At 37.3% G+C, this 24,940-nt stretch overlaps 1 protein-coding gene across 1 annotated transcript in view; it reads left to right on the top strand.

Moving 5' to 3' along the window:
• Positions 1-24,940, top strand: part of Bank1 (B cell scaffold protein with ankyrin repeats 1) — a 254,947-nt gene that overhangs the window by 54,290 nt on the left and 175,717 nt on the right. Inside the window, exons 3-4 of the mRNA XM_051166054.1 lie at positions 16,007-16,158; positions 22,091-22,229. Of these exons, the coding sequence (XP_051022011.1) occupies positions 16,007-16,158; positions 22,091-22,229 (291 nt within the window). The remainder of the gene's footprint in view (positions 1-16,006; positions 16,159-22,090; positions 22,230-24,940) is intronic.

Here is a 24,940-nt window from a genome sequence, read left to right as displayed (position 1 = left end):
ACTAATGTTTTTCAATCAACCGTATTAGATTATTTATTATTTACTTTACGGGAAAAACAGACATATAAAAATTTTAAAGTATGAATTCACAGAACATTAAAAACCCATGTTAATAGAAATTACATATTTTCAAAGACAAAACTTGGTGAAAAAAGTGACATTTTCTTCCAATTTCTTAAATAAATGTTCAGTTTAATGGAAGTCAGTTAGCTTCTTATACTTGCTTGAGCAATATGTTGAAAAATGGGTAAAATCTTTTTTTCTTTTAAGCCTAATTTAGAGTTAGTAAGGGAAAGGATTCTTCAGTGCCACCCCCAGCCTCCCCAAACAGCAGTTTTTAAAAGTGCAGATTCTGACTATCACACTATCTTTTATTCTGAGCTGACCTTGCTTATACACCCATGGTTGCCTACATAGCATCGCACAGTAGCCATTTAGAAAACACTTGTGTAACAAACTACACCTGTCTTCTCAATTCCTGATATGTTGCGTCATATAGCCCCTCCCCGCCCCACTCCATGCCCAACTACATTAATGCATCACTTTATTGCTCTAATCAGAAAAGTCTTTGGAAGAGGTACTGCACACAATAGGCATATGTTTCTTCCAAAATTCTATTTTTTTTTCCAAGTAAAAAATGAAAAAGTTCTCAATAGCAGTGAATATCATTAGTTTTACTTAAAACGGCAAGTGTGTCTCATTCTTCCTCAAGGAAATGTCTGCTAGAACTCAAGTATGAATGACCACAGATGTGCCTGCCCACTGGTCTTTCAGATGTACCTTGAAGCTAGCCTGGTGACTTGTTTAGCGGCTGCCTGCAGCTTTACATGTGGGCTTCCTTGGATAACTGTTGACCTCCAACAGTAGGCATGCATTATGCGTGCTGACACACAGAATGTGAAAAGGTCACATGGGATATCTTTTAAATCCAATTGGAGTTATTAGATGCAACAGAATCTGACAGATGTGAATCAACTGTGTGCAAATACTGGACACCAGGCACCCCAGAGATGTCATCCTTGAGTGGGAGACAGAGTTAGTTAGTCCTGAAGTTACTACCTACAAGCTGAAGCTTCCCAGGCTTCAGCAGGAAGGACAGTCCAGGTGGACTTGTGGGTTCCCGGGGTTTGAGGCATGGCAGGAATGGTGCACTGGGCCTAAGATGATTGTAGTATGGGGGCAGATGACAGAAAGAAGCCTAGGCAGAGCTTTGCAGAGCTCCCTTGATTAGGATTCTGTCCATAGGGTTTGTTCATGTGTGTGAAGAGTCTACTCAAAACCAATGAAATGCCTACAGGATCCAAGGATCACGTGAGTTCACTCAGGGCAGAAAGTCGTTTGTGTCCCTGCTAGCACGAGTGGTAAAGCTTCATTACCCCCAAAGCGTCAGGTATCTCGGTACTGGAGGCAAAATTATCTCTGTATATCAGATTATACTGGCCTTTCCACACAAATTTAATAGTAAGATTAGAAGGAATCAAGCTGATTTGAGATAATAACACTGCATCTCTGGGCATGACTAAGGAATATCTATAGAAAGAAAACACGAGTTGAAGTTCATATCTGTCAGGACATTAAAAATAACACAGCATGCAAAGAAAGGAGTTTTCCCTTCATAAAAATGTGAAACATCTATTGTAAAGGATTTTAATCCAATTGTGTAGATACACAGCGAACATAGTAAGACATCAAATGCTATAACTAAAATGTGAGGCAAGAGATTTAAATAGATGTGTCACCAAACAAAACATCCAGGATGTGAGGAAGCAAGAAAAGCATTATCGATGCTATGATTCATTAGGGAAATAAAAATGAGAACCATTATAAGCCATATATTGCTACTATAAATGCTGAAATAGGCAAGGCTGTTGTTCAGCAGCTGGAACTGCCGACACTGTTTGTGGGCATCTATGAGAGTACAACCACTTTGGGAAAAAATGTACTCTCTTAGCTACTCAAACATAAGCCTGTCCTATCATCCTGTCATTTTCCTACTGTTTACCTAAGAGAGATGAATACATATGCGTACACAACTATTCATAGGTGCTTCAGTACCCAGATGAAATTGACGTATGTGCCCAAGAAAAGATAAGTGGATACATATATGTATATATACTCACATAAGCATGTATATATGTATATAGTTACCATATATACATGCATGCATATTTTACACTGAATATACACAGTTAAACTTGTGCCAACTAAGCATCAGTGACGTTGTACAAGATTCAAGGGAAGAAATGTAATGACATGATATTTACAGCATCATGAAGGACAGTCTTAAGTGAAATTTATTCTTTTTTAATTGCACTTGCATTGTGATTGATGTTTGGTGCCCCTGGCACTACATATGCTGAATGACAGCCGCTTTACTCTCCGTTGCTTTGTACTATAGTGCAATTATTTGTAGGCTGGTGATGTGAGAACACTGTCTTTTCCTTATAGAACTCTTGGTCACTGTTCTAATGCACGCTTTCCTCCTAGGCTTCATCGTTTCTTTCCCATCTCCAGATTTGCTAATTCATTCTTTCTCCTTTCTTGTCTCCACAAAAAAGTGAGTCCTATTTCCTATGCTCTGTTTTAAAGACTGAACTATTGCCCCCATGACTCCAAGATGTCACAGGGACTTACTTCTCTCTCAGTTCAACTGTATCTCCGACTTATAAATGTCTGCGCTCTCATCTGTTGGCAGAGATCTGAATCTGTCCGTTCAGGTCTCCTTCCTGTCTGGTCAGTATCTCCCAGTCAGTGGCCTACATCTTCCCTCTCTCCTGCTATGCTCACTAGATTAGGCAATTCTGCACTGCCTGTAAAATACACTTAACATCCTGTAGGTCAGTAAGTAAAGGCTTCTTATCTTATTCTACCTGAAATGTTTTTAATTGGCAGCAGGATTTACAGACCCTACATTGATTTTTCCACTAATTTAAACAATAATTAGTTGAGTCCAACAGTGAAGGTATAATGGTAGCTTAACACATTAAAGACAAAGGCAAGTAGTACTGTTCTGTACTTTTTATAACTTATTAATTTCTGAAAAATTATTATGTGCCAACTTTAACATTTAGGAATTGGATATCTGCCTTTGCCTTTCTCTTTCTCTAAGAAACTAATGGTTCATTATTACTTCAGAATTCCAATTAAAATGATGGATTGTTTGAAATGTATATTACTCAAAAAGTATGAATAATGAGTGTGAGTTCAGGTATCTGATACTTTACAAAAGAATTTCTTTTATCCTAAAGTGTTTTTCTCGTTTACATAATTTAATAAGTAGTTGACATTTTTTCTGAGGCAGTAGAGGATCAGGTTTCAAGGTCCTCAGCAATAGGAATGTTGGTATAGAGTCCATTACACACAAGACTTCTCAGGCATTCATCTCATATTTATATTTTTCAGCTCTTAATAGCACCATGATTCTATAGCATCATAATGCTGTTTACTGTGTTTGTACGAATGTAAATCGCATGAATCAGTCTTTTAAAATAGCTTCTCCCATGAGAAGGTCTAACTCACTTAACACTACTTTGTATTTATGTAGTTTAACAGGTACTAAACTTGACTAGTATTAAGGAAACTAAGAACATGGATTTTCAGCTCAACTTGAGAGCTTCCTGACTGCCTGGAAGATGCTGTGTCATTCATTTCACTAATCTCTCAGCATCTTGTCAAAGAGAATCTGCTTCAAACATTGCTCCATCTTTTGCAATGGCTACAGAGGGCTATTAGGGATGATTTTTAAACTTCCCAAGAGCTTCACAACTCAGTGAAATTCATTTTAGGACACTAGAAAGTGTGGTTTATTTTTTTATTTGCTTTTATTCTTTAGCCTTTCACATCTTTTTGAAGTCAGGAAAAAGTTAAGTGTTGGCTTCCAAGACAGATGTGCTATAATTTCTAAATAATTTTATAGTAACTTGCTCGTAAAAATATAAAAACAACTTTGAGTTATATAATAACCTTGGAGTCCAAAGTAATAATTATAGGCTTATTATTTGATAACTCTAAAATTTTTTACTTATAAAAATTTTTAAATTTTTACTTATAAAAAGTTTCAAATTTTTACTCACAAAAATTTTTAAATTTTTACTTGTAAAATATAAACACTGTAGAAAATACATAAGAATCCAGGGAAAAAAATATGACACTTAGAATGAAAATACTGCGGTAAGCCCTGCTGATATTTTGGCCTATTTTATTCCGTGGCTAAATTCCTAGGTTGATAAATGCAATGTGCATAAAAGTTGCGAAAGTACTTGCTAAATATGTACATAGTTCCAGTTAAAGAAAGAGTTATGTTACACTGGAGTATAAGACAAAGTGTGGATGGTATGAGATATTATTGAAACAAATATGAGATTTCAAAAAATGATTTCTAAAACTCTGAAATGAGTCCCCTGGACTCAAGGGTAATATACTAAAACCTTTTCTATAAGAAAATGAAAAAAATCTTACAAAATTGCATTCTAACAAAAGATTTTTAGTTTGTAAGTAATCATTTAAATCGTGAAGTAAGGCACTGCTGAAGAGAGGCATAGACTCAAACATTACAGTAGCCACTGTTATACAAGACTGCAGCATGTTGATTACAGGAGAGGAAAACACATTTCAGAAATAATCTACAAGCAGATAACTGCTAGGAAAATGAAAGATATAAATTTATATGATGACTTCTCTAGTGGTCCGTATGAATAATTAAAACAAACAAACAAACAAAACAAAATAAAAAACTAACCCTGCATCTACTCAGAAAGTTTTCAAATTACAATGAAGCTGAGACAAGCCTGTCTCCTCCTTCCCAGTGCTGAGACTACAAGGACAACCCACATTTGATTTTTAATGTGGTTTCTGGGAATTGAACTCAGATCCTTGTGTAGTCATCACACACACACACACACACACACACACGACACACACACACACACACACACACATACTGAAAGAGCCCTTGCCCCAGTCCTCTAGATGCCAACCCTTAAACAGCAACACTATAGACACAAGATAGCATATTACCTCTCCTCTGTATTTTTCAATTTACTTTCTAACATACATTGATGAATTTCCATGGTGCAAACACTATTAGAGGACCACCATCACTTATTGATAATGATTCCACATTTTTCATAAATGGTTATTTTCTCAACAGTAAGAGCCAATCAATCAAACAAGACACAACTGCTCTACTGGGATGCTTTGTAAAATGCCAGATAATTCACTGAGCAATGGGACCTAATACATGTTCTTACAAATGAAGTGCCATCTCTACACAAATTAGCAGTCCTAACTAGAACATAAACTTAAGCTAATCAGGGCATAATTTTATGCCATGGTCATAACCGATGCCTTAGACCTTAGACCTTTGAAGCCATATGTTGCTTCTAGCAGCTCTAAAAATTTTGATCCAACAGCTCATTCCTGCGATAACTCTACCATCAAGTGATAGATACAATTGTAATCAAATGTCAATGAGCTTTGACTAGCTTTTTCTTCTGATTCCAGAAATAACCAGCAGTGTGGCCTTGGGAAAATTAATTTACAGCTCAGAACCTTGTATTTCTGTTTAGGGCCCGCAGTCCTTCCCCTTTTCCTTGTTTTCCCTGTCAGACCTGGTAGCTTTATAGCTTTAAGTTTTCCCCCCGGGATGTAGTATCAGCTTTAGTATCCATGCTTTAGTTATATTGTTTGCTTTGCCCATCATTTGACCACAAACTCTGAGAAGCAAAGCTCACAGACATAGTCACAGCATCCAGAGTAACTCATGACACATAGATGGTTGATAAATGTTGATTAAACAATACATTTTTTCCTTTTTTTTTAATTAATTTAATTCTTGTTACATCTCAATGTTTATCCCATCCCTTGTATCCTCCCATTCCTCCCCCCCCCCCATTTTCCCATTATTCCCCTCCCCTATGACTGTTCCTGAGGGGGATTACCTCCCCCTGTATATTCTCATAGGGTATCAAGTCTCTTCTTGGCTACCTGCTGTCCTTCCTCTGAGTGCCACCAGGTCTCCCCCTCCAGGGGACATGGTCAAATGTGAGGCACCAGAGTACGTGAGAAAGTCATATCACACTCTCCACTCAACTGTGGAGAATATTCTGACCATTGGCTAGATCTGGGAAGGGGTTTAAAGTTTACCTCCTGTATTGTCCTTGGCTGGTGCCTTAGTTTGAGCGGGACCCCTGGGCCCAAATCTGCCTATCATATTGTTCTACTTGTAGATTTCTAGGACCCTCTGTATCCTTTTATTTTGCTGTTCTCCCATGCGTCTCTCATTTAGAGTCCCAATAGGATGCCTTCCCCTCTGTCCCAGTTTCCTGGTAAGTGAAGGCTTTCGTGGGACATGCCCCTTGGGCTAGTATGCAGATATAAGTGAGTATATACCATTTGATTCTTTCTGCTTCTGGGTTAACTCACTCATTATGATCATTTCTAGCTCAATCCATTTTTCCACAAATTTCGGGAATTCCTTGTTTTTAATAGCTGAGCAGTATTCCATAGTGTATATGTACCACAGTTTCTTTATCCACTCTTCTACTGAGGGACACTTAGGCTGTTTCCATGTTCTGGCTATTATGAATAAGGCTGCTATGAACATGGTTGAGGAAATTTTATAAATCTATACAATAAGGAAACTATTTTCTACCTTGTAGAGTTGGTAGAATATAAGCAATAAACCAATAACTATAGTATTGGCATATAATAAATATTCTGTGGTTGTTATTAATATTCCTGAGGAGTTTGTTAGTAAAGTTGTGATTATTCAGTTAGATAAGATTTCTATTTAAAATTCTGTTCCTTTTTGAGAATGGAGTATATAGCTTTGTTTTCCACAGAATTCTTCATTATGAAAACATTCTAACTCACTGATAATACTTTAGGCTAAATTTGTTGTATTGTGAGGAGAAAGGTCACTTGCAAGGATAGTGTGGCTACGCTGGAAGCGAATTCCTTAAGGAGGTTCTTTGGTGCTCATCATCTTCTTTGAGGTAGGTCGGGTGTTGCCAAGAATTAACCTGTCTCATTGTCAATGAATCTTTAGAATAATAAAAACATATTTAAATGTCATGTTCTGTATGTTCCTGAGGTTTTTGAAGACCTTAGCTAACTATTTTACCTTACTTTTCTACAGACCATATCTATTTGTTATATATATTCTTGTGATAAAAATAGACTAATAATTGATATAAACATGATTTGATCACTAACAATTAACTTGTATAACTTACTTATCCTAAACAGCTGAAATAACACTTTCAAAGTACTGGAAGTAAACCTTGTATTATAATTGAGTTGTATGGGTACAATACCTCATATTAGAGTAGAAATATATACAGTATGTGTGAAAAATAATCTTAATTTGAGTTTTATGCCAATGTATCTGAAATTAAACTTATTTTGCATAAATATACAAAATTATATACAAGTGAATTAATAATAACCTTGTGAGTAACAAGGCATTAAGTTGAGGAGTAGATTCACTTTTTGTCTTATCATCCCTATATATTTTTATATTCCCCCTTCTTTCTTTTTAAATCCTATCTCCAAACCTAAGAATAAAAGATAAAGGAAAGGAGAGACATCCCTGAGTCCAACCATGTTTTCTCTCTAAATAAGACCAATAATAACTTATAACCAACTCCCAATGAAAATAAGCAACTATCACAGAAGAAAGCAACATTTGATTCCCCATATTTTGGCATCTACCCACCCTTAATCCACTCTAAAATTTTTATCTCCTTAATATATTCCCAAGTAAAATAAGATAGTTCATTTCACAGATAATTATTCAGTGCCTGTCAGGTTCAACATGGAACAAGATAGTAAATTCTTCATGTTTTAGAGAATGGAAAAAGGAGTAGTGAGGAAAAGTATCCAATCACTATTAAGTTTTCTCTGTAGCCCAATACTAATATCTCAACTAAAGTGGTATTAGCATATGTATCAAGATATGGATATAGCTGTATATAAATTTATATGATGCATAATATACTAATTAAAATATACACATATGAATATCATATATGAGATCCATTATAAAAGATATACTTATTTGATAAATATGTACATATTTATTGAAATTCTTAAAATACTGTATTTATAATTTATATGAATATACATAATTTCTATATACTATTATTTGTACTTATATCTTTAGGAGTTATATAACTTGTATAAGTATAAATTTATAATATACATTATATAGACAAATTATATAGATTATGTATTATATAAGTTATAAATAACAACTTGTGTTTATATGACAAAGATAATGTTTTTGTAAATACTCTTTAAGTATGTAAAGTTTATTGGAGGCAAATAAACAAGACAAATTTCTAAACAATATTGAAGTTTTATTTTCTTCTCAGGGAAAAACTTGTAATTTTTTTTTGTTTTTTACTTTTAAGAAAAAATTAAGATTTTTAAGTTATATACTTCTTTTGGCTTTAGGATAATTGTATCTGCTTCTTTGAGTCTTAACATCATGGTTAAAGATTCTGTCTTGAGATAGGTAGTTTATTGTATATATGTGTAATAATATAAATGTATACGTAAAAAAATAAAAATTCTTAATCAATAAAAAAATCAGAAAAAAATAAAATAAAATAAAATGGAAAAAAAAGTTGTCTTCCCGTTAGAATTTGGAAAGTTTTAGGAAAAGAATTTTCTGTTTGCGTCAACAATTTATGGAGGAGGATGTTTCTAATGCATATAATTTAAAAATATCTACAAATCACTCTGCATAGTTAACTGAAACTCAATAACCCAGCATTGAACAGGGGTTCATTTTGTGTGTGTTCACAATAAAACACAGTGTGTCTTGACAAACTGCAAAGAACAGCTAGTCTATAAAGTATCACATAAAGGTGTTATGTATCCCAGGCTGGCCTTGAATTCTTGAACTCATTATGTACCCATAAGTGGTCTTGAACTTTTGATCCTCCTGATTCCACCTTCCACCATGCCTGATTTAGTCAGTATTTGGGCTAGGCTTCATGTATGCTATTCACTCACTCTACAAACCCAGCTATTTGTTGTCATCTTCTTCTTCTTCTTCTTCTTCTTCTTCTTCTTCTTCTTCTTCTTCTTCTTCTTCTTCTTCTCCTTCTTCTTCTCCTTCTTCTTCTTCTTTTTCTTCTTCTTCTCCCCCTCCTCTTCCTCCTTCTCCTCCTCCTCCTTTTCCTCCTCCTCCTTCTTCTTCCCCTTTTTCTCCTTCTTTTTTTTTTTTAATCTTGGGTATTTTGTCACTTTGATAAAAAGTCAACTAACACAGTGACTAACAAGTTTTCTGAAATGTTTGATTAAATAAAACTAATTTTGTCAGTGCTAATGAATGTTTTCGTTGATTTTGGTGGCAACTCTTGTGTGATAGATTATTGGTCAAGGGAGTGATTATTTTTGGTGACAGAGAATAATTGTCAATTGTTAGATTCTGTTGCTTCATTTATGAACACACTAGTTCGAACACACAGCCACCACAAAGCCATGTCCCCAGCCCACTTGACCCACAGAGATGCGCTGGCCAGCTCTTGTCTTTCTCTGCTATCTTTAACAAATTAGAAAACATATTAGGCTCTGCATGTGGCCTTATCCAGGTCTGGTATTTTTGTCTAGTATTTTTTTTTCTAGAAAGTATCTATAGAGTTTTATTCTGACAGCAACAAAATGTTTCTTTCCAAACAACAGTAGCAGATGGGGAAGTCCCAATTCCCTGAGTTGCTACAAGCTAGGTTTTAACGTTTCCATGAACTTTGACTTCATAGGGCCTCTACTAGTTTGATTTGTTTGTCTCTGGAGCCCCTGCTGCTGAGTGTTTTGAGTCTGGGGTTTCTTTATTTTTGGAAAGTAATTAGTTTTGAAAAGCCAACCTTATATTTGAAATTATGTTTTCCAGTAATGTTTGGGATTCTGTTTGCTCTGCTTGGGCATCTGTGCTCATCTAATTTCTGATTAGCAACAGGCTTTCAGAACTGCTCAATGTTTGCTCTAACTCTATGCTACATGTCAATATCCAGTGTTCTAAAGCAATTATTTTTCATAGACAGTCTATGATATTTGTTTGCATCTTGTAGAAGGGGATAGATTCATATATTTAGTCTGAGGTCATGACCAATTCATTTCTTGATTTCAAATAAATGTGTGTAGCTTATTCTATAAATTATTCTATAAAATATATTTCATTGTAGGAAAATCATAATTGTGTATATTATTTATGACATATATAAATTAGATAGATAGACAGATAGATGAAACTGACACTCTGCCTGATGCATTAAGAAGGCCACAATATATGCATATATAATAAAACTTAGAATCTAGAAATAGCCACTCCTATGATTTTGATATATATAAGAATAATCATTCCTATTCTCATTCCTTCATAGTACTGGAGAGAGAGAGAGAGAGAGAGAGAGAGAGAGAGAGAGAGAGAGAGAGAGAGAGAGAGGGGAGAGAAATGGATGAACCTTTACACTGACAATTTTGTAACTTAGATTTTTCAAGTTATATTATAAAAATGTTTCTCAGTGTTAAATAGTGTCTGATAGAATTTTGTTGGTGACATCTTTTATCTTACATCATATGTTGTTTGTTTTCCTGTTGCTTATTTTGCTTCCAGTTTTCTGTTTTTAATCCTAGAGATATCGATTTTGTTGTATTCTTAGAATAAAAATCTCTTTATAACCGAACATTACAGATAAATTCTTTTTCCAAAACAGCACTGCTATGGAAGAATGACTTGTTTTAAAGTATATTAATTACATCTCCCTCTTAGCTCTTTCACCAGTTCAAAAACATAATTTCATACAAGGTTCTACTGTTTTGAATACAGAGAGACAGGGTCGGCAGAAGCACAATGAGACTACTCAGGAAGCCATGTTTTAATTGCTAGAGGTAAAAGTCTCATTTTCATCCATTGTAAACAAGAAGAGAACTGGTAGAAGTCTGGAAACTTGGGGTGCTTTGTGCCCTAGCTCTTCAACTTTCTCAAAACAGAAATGAGGCAAAACAAAAAGCAATTGCTCTTTCTTAGATGCGGCTGAAGTTGGTTCCACACTGTCCTTTCCCTGCTTCTCCCGCCTTCACCCTCAGCTTGGAGCTCCTGACTTCTTTGTCTGGGCGTAACTGATGGCAAACTCCCGAGTGGTTCTAGGCTTTTATGTCCCCGAACAAGGAGTTGAATCAAGACAAACTGTTGGGGCAGAAGCAGAGTTTATTTTCTTATAGAAAATGAAAACTTCCAAGGGAGGAAATGAGCTGGAGCAGGGGGAAACTTTAGCTACCTACAAAATATGGGCCATGTGCCTCATTGGCACAGCACAGACTTTGCTGTGCATGCTCTCCCAGCTGTATGTTCTATCATGTGTTACATGTGTCATGAGCATCCTTGGCTTCTACCAAGGCTCTGTGTTTTAGTATTATGATAACTGTTGCACAAAAGGAAACTGTGAACAAAGTGAAAGTAGTTCTTTCTGTAAAAAGGGTGTGCAAGAACCCAAAAAAGACTAGCAGGCACAATGAGCCAAAATGGCCTCTCTCTTTCATCACTGACATAGGTGGTGGTTGTATCTCACCTCACTTCAGGTGGCTCGACTTGACAATCTGATGATATTGGGTAATCTGCCTGGGGGTTGGGGTACAGTATACGGGCCCTCTCGGGCTGCCCGTCTTGATGGGAAACAACAATGACTACAAATTGTTTCTCATAATTACCACAAGTTACTTCGGGAAACTCTGAGTACCTCTGCACTTATGCTGGGTGAGGGTCCAGGCTTCTTCTCTGCCAGCTCTTTTGCTATATGCTAATTGTGCAAGACAGAACTCCTTTCTGTCCTATTCCCCTGCCAGAAAATGAAGACAAAATTCTAACTCTGCCATCAGTACCTTTGACTCTTCTCCATTTTCATTTCCTTTCAGTGAAGACCATCGAGAACACCCTTTCCCTTGATTATTTGGGTGTTACAGTTACTGTAATGAGGAGAAGTAACACCATGGAGAACCATGAGGTTTCTCAGTACAAGCGCATTAGAAGCAAACATAAAATTAGGCTGGTGTTATGTGAACTGCAGCAGAGCCAAGCAGACAGGACTGTAAGTTGCTTGTGCATGAAAGTGCCACACATGGTTGGATATCTATCCATTTGAGGGAAGAAAGATTATTTCCCTGGGGAGACATGCACATCTGTCTCCTCCTTAAAAGGCCCTAATGATGTCAAACTGAAGTATGACTTCAGCACAGTCCACCATTGGGTATCAGTGAGTTTATTGGTACAGAATATTTACAGGAACATGGGGGACACCAAAGCAGCTTTACTGGTAAGTCTTTCACCAGTATGGGTGATGGCTTCCCCATAGCCATGCTTATATACACCTATATGACCTAGCACCTCCTGAGACCCAGTTGCCACGGGTAATTAGGGTAGAAATGTATACAAATGGATGGGAGGGAAAGAGGGAGTGTCCCAGCCTTCCCAATCCCTTCTTTTCTGATGGAATGTTGGTATTGACAGACGAGGTAGTGATGGTCAACATGTTCTCTTGCAAGTAGGCACACCAGATTTGATGAAGATGATGGCTGCTTTGCTCAGAGTTCTACCTCCTAGAAAACTCTGAGTGGGCAGGATAAGCACGAATAAACAACATCTTTGGTGGTGTGTGCCTTGAGTTCAGAACTCACACTGGGCTCCCAAACCCAGAAGCTTATAGCTCTAAGCCTTAAGCACCAGAGCCATATAGTTTTAGTCTTTCAAGTTGAAAAACATATTGCTTTAGATAACTGGTTCTCAACCTTCCTAATGCTAAGACCCTCCTTAATACGGTTTCTCATGTTGTGACGACCACCAACCTAAAAACAATTTTTTGAGACAGGATTTCTCTGTGTAGCCTTGGCTGTGCTGGACTCACTTTGTAGACCAGGCTGGCATCGAACTCACAGTGGTCCGCCTGCCTCTGTCTCCCAGGTGCTGTTTTTAAAGGTGTGTGCCACCACACCCGGCACCATAAAATTATTTTTCTTGCTACTACATAACTGTATTTTTGCTACTGTTATGAATCATAAAATATCTAATATGCAGGTGGTCTTAGGCAACCCTTGGGAAAGGGTCATTCAAGCCCCAAATTGGTTGCAACCCATTTATTGAAAACCATTGTTTTAGGTTACCAAGGCATAGGCATGTTGTTCTAGGCTTATGATGGCAACACTTAGCAGTTAGGAGGTCCATCTCCCTAACTTTGGATACTGAGATCGCAAGCTTTCGAATCCTTGGTAACTCTCTAACATTTCTAGATTTCCCCACGAAGGAAAAGTGATCAAATCATGGGCACCAGAGTTCACATCAGAGACAGTCCCTGCTCTCCCCACAACCGTGGAGAATGAGCTGTCCATTGGCTAGATCTGAATAGGAGGTGTAGGTTTACTGCATGCATTGTCCTTGGTTGGTACAACAGTTTGTGCATACCTTCCTGGGTCTGCCCACCTTGATGGTCTCCTTTTTGGGCTCCTGAACCCTCTGGGTCTTTCCATTTCCCCATTCTTCCATACCACTGTCACCTAGGTCCAACAGTGAGGCCCAGTATCAGTCCCTAACCCCCACTGGGTGGAGTGTCTCAGAGGACATCTATGTTGGGCTAATATCCACTTATAAGTGAGTATATACCATGCATGTCTCTCTGGGTCTCTGTTACCTCACTCAGGAGGATCATTTCTAATTCTATCAATTTGCCTGCAAATTTCAAGATTTCCTTGTTTTTCATACCTTACACTTTAATTGTCACAGATTCTATATCAACCATGGGCCTTACATAGGCCCAGTCTTTTTTCCTGTTGACTATAAACTATTTGCTGATTCACTAGGGAGGCACTCTCTGTCTCCTTTACCTAACCAGGGCATACCATGCTATGAAATGATCCAGAGCCCCTAGGGCCAGGAAACATTGGAGCAGCTGCAGATGACATCATCTCATGGTCAACAGAGCTTGTCAAGCATAAAGATAAATTTTCTAGCTGCTGAAGGCTGGGGTTCTTATGTATGACTAAAGTCATGTCTCTTGCTAAAGCTGCATCAGCATTGGAGGATCCAGTGTTCCTGCAGGAGCTTATGCTTCCTCAAGTCATCATTGATATGTTCAAAGCAGCCAAGTGACCACAGTGAGCATAGTTCAGGTGCCCTAGAGAGCGGTGGTTTAGTTGAAAGCTCCATCCTCACAGCAACCAGCATAAGGGAAGGGTCTTCTTGCTAGCATTCAAGGGGCCAGATGCTTGCTGGAAAGGATTTTGTTTATGCCCAGGAAAAGTGAATTTTAAGAGTGCCTACAGTGCAGAGATACCATCAGCAGCACTATACCTAACAGTACCTAGCAATATTTAACTCTCTGCTAAAGACCTATGCGAAGGGTTGAGGCCCTCTAATCTGCCACAGGGTAATTTTATGCTTTATATATATTAACAACTTTACATAGAAGGAAAACAACTGTTCCAGTTTGCTGAGGTAGGGTAGAGGGTTTCCTGGCCCATAGTATTTTCAACACTGAAGCCAGAAAGCTCCTCTGCATAAAATGGGAAGATTTGCTGATCTTATCTGAAGGCAAGAGGAAAGACATGCAGGCTGCACTGTGAAAAAGTAGCAATCACTCATACCGTCCAGGATCAGAACAGGGTGGGGTGGGGTAGGTGGTTGGTTTTCTTTGATGAGTTGGGTCCTGTTCATGTTTGTGGCATGGTCTTGAAAACTGTCTTCATAGTGGCAGAATAGGCCTGTCTGCTGACCTGAAAGTTTCCTCAATACAGTAGCAAGAGCCCAACCTGGAAAGCAAAGGCCTTTTCACTTGCCCAGGCCAGTTTTTGTAGAGAAGCCTTTTTCTTTTGCAATTCCCTTCTTTGGGGATATGAGTGAAACTTTCAGGTGATTCTAAAAGTTACAGATATGACCTCATTCTGAAAATCCTAATCCCAACCACATGGTCTGGGTAAAGACATGGGGTTTCGGGACTTTTAATAATTTTTTAAGGCTCATTATTTATCACACTTTTTCTTTTTCTTTTAATTGAGGACAATGTTTGTATAATTGAGGGTAAATGCTCTTACGCCATGTTAAACAAAGCAAACACCAGTCACTTTACCCTCCTTTAAGCTCTGAAAAACGTACTAAAATATTTCATTGTTCCTAGAATTACAATAAAGAACTCGTTTGAATTGAATCACTTATTTTCATAGAACACTTAACTATTTTGATGAACACCCGTATTTCATTATTCATATATATGTATGCAGATGTGTCTGTGTAAGTATATGCACATATGTGTGAGTGTCTAAGGAAGCCTGGTATTGCCAGCTGGAGCTGGAGTTACAGGCAGTTGTGAGCTGGCTGATATGGGTACTGGAACAGAACTTGGGTCTTCTGGAACAGCAATAAAGACTCTGAACTGCTAAGTCATACAGCCAGCCCCGCGTTTCACTATTAAACTTAGTGAGTGGAGTTATTTTACTTAATAATGGTTCCATAATTATATTTTAGCTTAGCCTGTCCTGAAACTCATTATGTAACCTGGGCTGGACTTGAACTTTCAGCATAACTACCCTTTTTCCTTGCAAGTTTTTGGGATTACATGTGGAATAACCTTCCCAGCTTATAATTAGTTCTTTAAAGATTAGAATATGTATATGCAAGTCAGTGCTTTGGCTTACGTTGTTCTAACTGAACTTTTTCTCTATAATTGTCATGAGAAATGAAATTTCTAATATTCCACTGGTTTATTAATAGCAATAGAAACTGTGATATTTGGATTTTTATTTCATCATTTGACAAGCAGATGAACATATAATCATATACCTAGTGTGGCTTAGTCACAAGTATTATAATAGTATTGAATCAAGAAATATTGTTCTAATGATGATTATTCACTATCCTAGACTGTTTCTGTCCTGGCGAGATCTGTTCCACAGCAATTGGTCTTTTAATGATGTATGGAACAATAGTAACTTGTATTCACGCAATTGTCTCTAGATCCTGAAGACTACCTTGAGGTCAGCATTCCAACAGACCCAAGAGAAAAATATTCTGAGGAAACAAGTGGACAGAAGGAAATTGATGACCTGGAAGCTTTGAAACCGTCTACACCTCAGGCTCTAGTGCTTCCTGCAGAAATTTCTTGTGAGGTCAGTGGTGGTGGCCTTTATTTAAGTGCCCTGTTGTTTTCATAGACACCACATTTCACTGTGATGTGACTTGCAACTAACCTAGTATTTTAGTTTACTCTTTTTCATAACTATGTCCTCGGAACCTAGAATAATATTCAGCATCCAGTATGATTTAATACATATGCGTTGACTAATTGGACTTTGGAGAATGTCCAAATGCTTGATTTATATCAAATGTGACTTGACAGTTTAAAAAGATACATAAATGCTACGTATACTAAGCTACTTTCAATAACTTGATCTCACAAAAAAAAGCAGATTAAATATTTTATTTTCCTAGAAGGAGATTCACTGTTGGACAGAACTTAAAATTACTTTATTTTTGACCACCAAAACTGTAAATGTCTTATTGAATGGTGACATCATACCAGGTGGAAGAATTAATCTCTCATGAATAAGAATACAGTTAAAGGGAAGATTTGGAGAACAAGATAAAGGCATTCTTTTTTAAAAAATTTTATTAATTTATTCATATTACATCTCAATGGTTAGCCCCTCCCTTATATCCTCCCATTCCTCCCTCCCTCCATTTTCCCCATTCTTGATGTTTCTTCTCCTATGCCTTTCCTGGGCTGATCCACTAAAATTAACCACTGGAAGAGTTTTAGTATCAGTGCTGGATCTCAATACTTATGGTGTTCTTGGGTATAAAGCCAACATGATAAAAGAGCCTTATGGGAGATGAATGAAAACGTCCATCTAGAAGAGTCCGGTGGGTTTTCATGACCTAATATCAGAAGGCCTTGATGGCTTCTCATGTTGGGCCCCTCAACCCTGTGGTCAGAGAAACTGAATATTCTGTAGGTTGCTGATGTTTAAATTCCTTAGTTCTACCCAGAAGGCTGTTAGAACAGAAGAGGGAAGAGTAGCTCTGTTAAGCCAAATTACTGTCAGTTATAGGGGAAGGAGAACAACTCAGACACTACCACAGATATGTGAGGAATTTGAACAGTACACTGTAGCACCCTTTTAGAGTGTTTCATTTGGGTTCTCAAGCCCATTTCTTCTTTCTCCTCCCCAATCTCTTCTAACACCCAACACCAGGTAGGAGAGAAAGGGTAGTGGGGGTGGTGGCAGGGTCTCTTTAGGCTACATCCTGCTGGTTAGGGACATAGGGTTCCTTGGGGCCAGTCCAATCTTCCTTTCAGGATTTCTCTAACTTCTCATCAAACAGCAACCATAGTAACCGCGAGCAGCAGGGGCGGGGGAGCATCAGCAGTCTTCTTTCTCAGAGACCCCGGTCCTTCTCCTGGCTCTGGCATTTATTCCTGCTCCAAAGTCCTCAGAATTAAACTATCTGCAGCTGGCAGAGCCCCTCTCAGAGCCCACATCAGGCAAATAGTCTGCTGCTGTGGACAGTGTGAATCAGCCCCATATCCCACACCTGGGATTAAAACGAAACTACGTATACATAACATAACTGAGTTTTTAAGGAGACCAAAACTTCCACTACAGTATACTTTTGAGATACCAGGCATAGATGCATAGGCAAAGACAAGTTATCACACAGGTAAAAGACTAAGTAGCTTAAGTTGGGGAGAAAAAGGGTAAATAGCTAAGCTGGCTCCTATGGAGTCAGAAATGATGGAAGAAACGGGAAAAATGGTAATAAAAGAAATGTGATCTAGTCTCAAATAGATGAAATCAAAGCAGGAAATAAAATAACTCTAAGAGTAAAAATAGTTCCCCGGGAGTTATGCAATGTGTCTAAATAGCTGATTTTAAAAATATCTACAGCAGTATAATTTGGGTATTATAAAACCCTCCCCTTATTAGTCACACAAAACCCTGAAATCCAATAGCAAGCTTCAGTTGTCCCTGTGCAGGCATATGTTATGTGGATGACTAGTCAGGGGTCTTCAATAGATCAGTCATGGACTCTTTTTGCCCTTGTGGATATGGATAGAATTCTTTCAGAACCTTGTAAAGTTAAATTGTTTCAATATCAAATCTCTCTTGAGAAGCCTATTTTCTACAAAAAAAAAAATAATAATAATAATCCTAGAAGTTGAAAGATCATATGAAACATTTTTAAACCCACTATCATGCTCCAAGTTTTCAAAATAATCTCATCCTTTGGACCAAAAATAGTTATCTCAGACAAATCCTGGGCTCTCAGTAAGTAGATCTCAGTACAATTTGAATCCATATACTGTTGCCAAGTACCACAGAAAAGACCATTTGGTTCCAGCTGAGTGAAAATTGTGTTTCTGGTTTCCCTGGAGAATGTTCAGTATATTCCAATTATCTGAAATGACAACCTTCGAACTTCACCTCATTTTGGAGATGTCTTCTAGTTAGTGGGTGGGCAGAGACCAGAGACTGATGCCCCTTCTAAGAAGTGACAACAAAGGTTTCTCTGGAATCCTGAAACTTCCAGAACTTATCCTTTAGATCCCTGACATTTCCTGGGCAGTTGGAAGTGAGCCTCTTTCACACCTAGCATTGTTGAAACCCATTTTGTAGTTATATGTGTCCATCATGTTGACTAGACCATGCATCTGATAGGGACACAGACTTCCTTCCCAAAGATGCGAATTAGTTTAGCAGCCTCCTCCACTGCCCGTGCCGCCCTGCCCCACTGCTTCTCGCTGTATGGTGGCTGAGTCTGTGGACCTGCCTCCTTGGCATTTCAACTCACTGTCTGCCCTTGTTCTGCCAAAGTTGCTTTCGTAAACTGCTAACTGAGGTGGAGCTTTAGGCTGCTGGCTGCCTGAGATCCCAGGAGCTGGGGAGCATTGATCCTTCTGCTTCGTAACCTTTCCCAGCACCTTTCTTTCCACAGATTATCAATTGCCTAAGCCTTGACAATCTTGTGCCGCTTCAAAAACAGGAGAAAAATATGATTTTTTTTCTCTCAAGCATTGATCCATTGTTCTATTTATAAGGATTATTCTCTAACTCTTTGGGAAATAAATAAGTAGGTGTTCTGTGTAAGCTTAAACTGGCATTTTTGTTTTGCTTTATTTTGTTTTTTGAGACACGGTTTCTCTGTGTTAGCCTTGGCTGTCCTGGAACTTGCTCTGTAGACCAGGCTGGCCTCATACACAGGGAGATCTGCCTATCTCTGTCTCCTAAGTGCTGGGATTAAAGGTGTGCACCACCACCACCCAGCTTTAAACTGGCTTCCTTTTTTAAAAATATATTTTATTAATTTATTCATGTTACATCTCAATTATTATCCCATCCCTTGTATCCTCCCATTCCTCACTCCCTCCCATTTTGCCCTTACTCCCCTCCCCTATGACTGGCTTCTTAATAGAGCTTTTCTTTCAGCATCTATAGGCTTGCATACTTTATCTTATTTAGTATAGAACTGTTTTGTTGTTGTGTATTGCTCAGGACGTTTGGTTTTGTAGCATATTACTCTGGATTTTGTATTGTGGAGTGACAGATATAGGCAAAGGTATCCATTATCAAATAATGCATTCATTTTCACCTTTCTGATGATATTCACATGGAAAGAGTTACTTCATGGATGATACCTAGCCCAGCATCTCTTGTGCATGGTGTCCATAGCTTCAAAGATGTAACTCTATAGAACTCTTTGGCACATTCCCATGGAATAGTTGTTCTCTGCTGGGGAGAGTTGTACCTTTTCTTTTCTTTTTTTTTTTTAAATGGGGAGATGCTAAGCAAACCTGCAAGCATCCCTGATGATCGCAATTGCTACTGACATCTAGTTGATAGAAACCCAGAAGCTGCAAAGTATTACATAATGCACAAGGCATACTCATGACAGTAGCTTATCTTATCTGAAGTAGCAATTCCCCTAAAGTTAAATTCTGTCTCCTACTGTACACCTACAATAAATGAGTCACCATCACTTCTACCTAATGGCGGCCCCAAGAACTCATGCTCTTTTCTGAAGTTTCTGTGACGTTGGCCTAGTTGTCCTGTCATGAATGAGAACGAAACAGCTTAGAGAATACGATGTTTGGATAACATACGAAATCCACAGAGTCAAACAAGTCATGATTTTGGCATTGGTAAGAACACTGAAGAACTTTAGACATGAGTTACTGAGGGCTAGACCCACAATGAAATGTGAAGTCATTGTTTGGGGTTGAGGTAACAGATGTGACAACATTGGACATATGAAGAGCAGATGGGACCATGTTCCCATGTTACATGCTATATGCCATGTAACATGCATGTTCCATGCCAGGGGCAGGAACTGTAGATATAAGGGTGGCAATTCCTTTGAAGTAGGATCTATTCTCTTTGTGTATAGTTGTTAAAAAGAAATTTAAATCAAACCTGGGTAAATATTTGGGATGTGAGTATGATGGATAATGCCTAAAGTGGACCTGACTGCCAGGGAGATGATTGATAGCATTAACCTAGCACTTGTAGAGGGCCTTGGTATTACACACTAAGGGGTAAATTTTATTAGTGTATGACTCTGCCTAAAGCAACAACACTAAGAAAATTTTAAGTTGATGGCTTTGTATTTTTTAATATTATAATTGATTTTATTAATAAATAATATAATTTTTATTTTACTCTTAGTGCTTTCTTTTTTAATATTTTATTATTTTATTCATGTTACATCTAAATTGTTAGCCCATCCCTTGTATCCTCCCACTCCTCCCTCCCTCCCGCTTTCCCCCGGCTTTATAATAAATACAATAGCATGAAAGTGTATCAAAGAGTTTGCTATTTACATCAGGATGAATTTATCATGACAATAGTTTTTGAGAGATGATATCAGAGACAATCATAAAATTTTTTACTTTTCACAGAGTCAGATAGCAAAGTATAAACAATAATATGGATTTGAAAGTTAGATAATTCTTAACAGTTTTTAGAATATAACTCCAAATTTCTCTGCATGTGAGAGACAGTAGCAGTAGTAGTCTTCTCTATTTCAGCCTTAGGGTGTGTGTGTGTGAACATGCATGCATGTGTGTGTGTGTGTGTGTGTGTTTGTGTATCTGTGTGTGTGTTTGTGTATCTGTGTGTGTGTGTGTGCGCAGTATATGCATACATATGGCTGTGTCTGTATGTGTATGTGTGTTTGTGTGTGCATTTGTGTGCAAATGTGTGTGTGTTCTGTTGGGGCTCAAGAAAATATCTTAATATAAAAAGCATTTGTAATGATTTCTATAAAATAGATAATCAAAATGTTTATCTATTCCTAATCTCTATAGTAACTGTACTCTTCCCAGTTGTAAAATTTTCATGGTTAAAAAAAAAATTCATGGATTTAGTTCTCAAAATGTGCTCTCCATATTTTTACTTCTGTTCACAGATAAAACTTCTCCTACATAATTAAATCTTGAAATTTTCAGTTGTGTAACTTTGGTCATCTCAGAAGCTCTCATGGGCTCTTATATAAGCAAATACCCAGAGAACTTCTACTACACAAACTGTGGGACTACACAACACTAACAATTTGTTATATTTTAATTGCTAGAGGTCATAAAGTTAAATTTGTTAAGTTTTCACACACATACACAGAGAGAGAGAGAGACAGACAGACAGAGAGAGAGACAGACCGACAAAAACAGAGACAGAGACAGAGAGAGACAGAGAGTTAACTGTTGAAAGGTCAAGAGAACATATTTGGGAAGGAATGCTTACTGGCTTACTTACTGTCAATCTGCTAGTCTGTGAAATGAGTGTGACACTCGGGGACGGGAAGCCACGTGCAGGAAGAGGCAAGGGTAAAAGATATAACTATGTGGTTTGGGGAAGGACAAGAACTTGCTAGGTTTCAAAGTAATAAACGTAAAATTCAGTGAGTCATATCTGACCGTGGTTGAAAACACAAACAGGGCAGACTTGTTTACTGACAGTTGAAGATTATGATCACTAATAGATGAAGCAGGTACTTTGGTGAAGGACAACTCTTTGAAATGCTTAATATTGCATTTTTACCTTGCAGAATCCTGGAGAGGTATTCATTCTGTTGAAAGATGAACTAATGGGTGAAATTCTGGAAGTTGAATTTATATCACACAGCAAGCGCCTCAAAACACGGCCAGCACATTGGAATAAGGGTGTCTGGCATATGAAAGCTGCAGGTGAGAAAGTCTGTGTTTTAATAAGAACAAAACCTCTCCCTCAGTTCCTTTCCTGTGATTTATGATAAATGGTTTCACTTCCCTACAGAAACTGGGTTTTCTCTGCAGGTGTTTCCTGTGTTAATTCTCACATGGTCAACATTGTTATTATTAATCTGATTTGCAAAAGTGAGATTGTGCAAATCCTTAAACCTTGGTTTGTTTACCATTTAGGGAAATGACAGCCAGTGTCATTAAACACCATTAAATATGTCAGTGGAGAATACTTTGATATATAGTAGATATTAAATGTGGAATTAAAATTATTTCCTCTGTGTAGCATGAGGAGTCACAGATAATTTTATTTTTATTAAAGAACTTTCTGTTTCCTTTTCTTCTGCCTTTATACCTAGCCTTGTAAAAAATTTTGGCTGTTTTATAAAGCATCATTCTTTTATAGTGTTTTCTCATCATGGTACCACTTCAACAGATATTCTTCTCATTATATTCTTGTCTCATTTGTGAAGCTAATTATTTGATTACTCATTTTTGCTTGCTCTATACTAAATTGTGTTAGATTCTAAATTTAAGGCAATAGCCACAAGTGCTTACAGCACAGCATACTCATACTGAAATAAAATTTAGCTTATAGACCTTGGAAAGTTTTTACATAAATGGAAGAATACTTGTTAAGAGATGGTTGCACAGTAAAGAGTACATACTGCTCTCACAGAAGACCCAAGGTTGATTCCCAACACCTACTACTTTGAGATGCTCACAACTTCCTATATTTCCAGCTCCTGGGGCTCTGACACCCTCTTCTGGCTTCCATAGGCACCTATGCTCATCTACATGTACCCCCACACAGATGTACCTAGATGCATAACATTAAAAATAATGAAAAACATTTTTATAAAGTTATTTTTATTTTACATCAGTAAAAATTATCAATTAAAACTTCAAAAATACAAACTTTGTAAATATTTTATATAATCTTATAAGTGTGGAAATACAAAATATATATAATTTCAAAGTATATTAAGTAAATCTTGGGCTAGTGATGATACAGTTCATTTATATTTATAAGCAAGCATTATTACTGAAGTGAATAACTCTGCTATGGATTCCTCACTTAGCTGGCATTGGAGCTGGGTTCTCAGAAGCAAAGCCTTTATTCTAGTAACTAACAAACATCCAGATACTGTTCCCTGTTGGGGAGTAACATGCAGAAATGTGATAATAACTCTCTCTGTCTTTTCTTTACTTTTTTGTTCCTAGCCCCTATTATTCTATGTCATATTCTTAAATGATTTAATGAATTAGTACCAGGTTTCAAACTAAATCTAGTTAAAATAAATCAATACAAAGTGTCAATATTGCAAATTAAGAAGTACTTAAAAATGTTTCCCAAGTAGCAAATCAAGATGTCAAATAAAAGTGTAGCCACATTACTTAAGATTCTTACTTGATATACCTAATGCCTAGGGGAGTACAAGCAATAAAATGCACCAATGTTCCTGAAACAATTAAAAGAAAACATTTAAAAACATTTTAACACTGAAATGGACCAACTTTTTAAAAATAAGATACTTTAACATATAGGCAAGAAATGCAAAAATAGGAAAAATTTTATCAATGTAAAAAATAAAAATAACTTCATCACAGCAAAGGATATGATTGACAGAACTAAGAGAGAGCTACAGTATACAGGGGGAGGTAATCCCCCTCAGGAACAATCATAGGGGAGGGGAATAATGGGAAAATGGGAGGGAGGGAAGAATGGGAGGATACAAGGGATGGGATAACCATTGAGATGTAACAAGAATAAATTAATTAAAAAAATTTTTTAAAAGAGAGAGCTACAGAAGTAGAAAAAATATTTACAAACTATTAAATAAGAGGTTGATATCCAGAAAATACATAAAATTCAATAACAACAGTAGTGCTATAAGGTCTTACACTTTTTGTTGTTGTTTTTAATTGTTTTGTTTGCTTTTTTCTTATTTGCCTGCCTTTTTCCTAAAGAAGGAGAAAGGAGACATAGAGGTAGATGAATGAGGAGTTTGGGAGGAGATGGGAAAGAGAAAGAAAGCTGTGATCAAAATATATTGTATAAATTCTCAATTATCAAAAAAACAGGAAAATCACATAAGTAGACACTTAAAAGAACATGTGATGACAAATACATGGCAAAATGTTCAAGATCCCAAATGTCAGGGAATACAATGATGACATCATACCACGCCATCTCACTACATCAGAACAGCTATCACCAAAGAGACAAAAAGTAGCAAGCCCTAATGGGGGTGTGGAAGAAAGAACTCCTACTATTGGTGAGAATCGGACAGGACACCACTATGGAGGGAAAGCCTCCTTAGAAAGCTGAAAATAGCTTGCCATCTGTCCTGCGGTTCCAAGCAAGGACATACCCCAAAGGGAAAATACATGTATAAAGGAGGAATCTGCCCTCTCATATCAATTGCAGAACTGTTCCCAATAGCCAAGGAATGCAGTCAACCTCCATGCTCATTAATAGAGAAATAAATAGATAAAGAAAATGTGTAATTTCTCTGTATTTGTATGAATATTATTCAACCAAGTAAGATTTGACACAAGTTGAGTGAAAATTGAAGACATTAAGTGAAACGCGTCATGTAGAGGAAAATGGATACCGTGTGGTGTCACTCATTTGTGGATTTTGAGCTGAGCTACATCTTAAATAAACTGAACCA

The sequence above is a fragment of the Acomys russatus genome, chromosome 23, assembly GCF_903995435.1.
Source record: "Acomys russatus chromosome 23, mAcoRus1.1, whole genome shotgun sequence".
Taxonomy (NCBI): Eukaryota; Metazoa; Chordata; class Mammalia; order Rodentia; family Muridae; genus Acomys; species Acomys russatus.
Note: the sequence above shows the minus strand (reverse complement) of the source record. Positions and strands in the feature narration are given on the sequence as shown.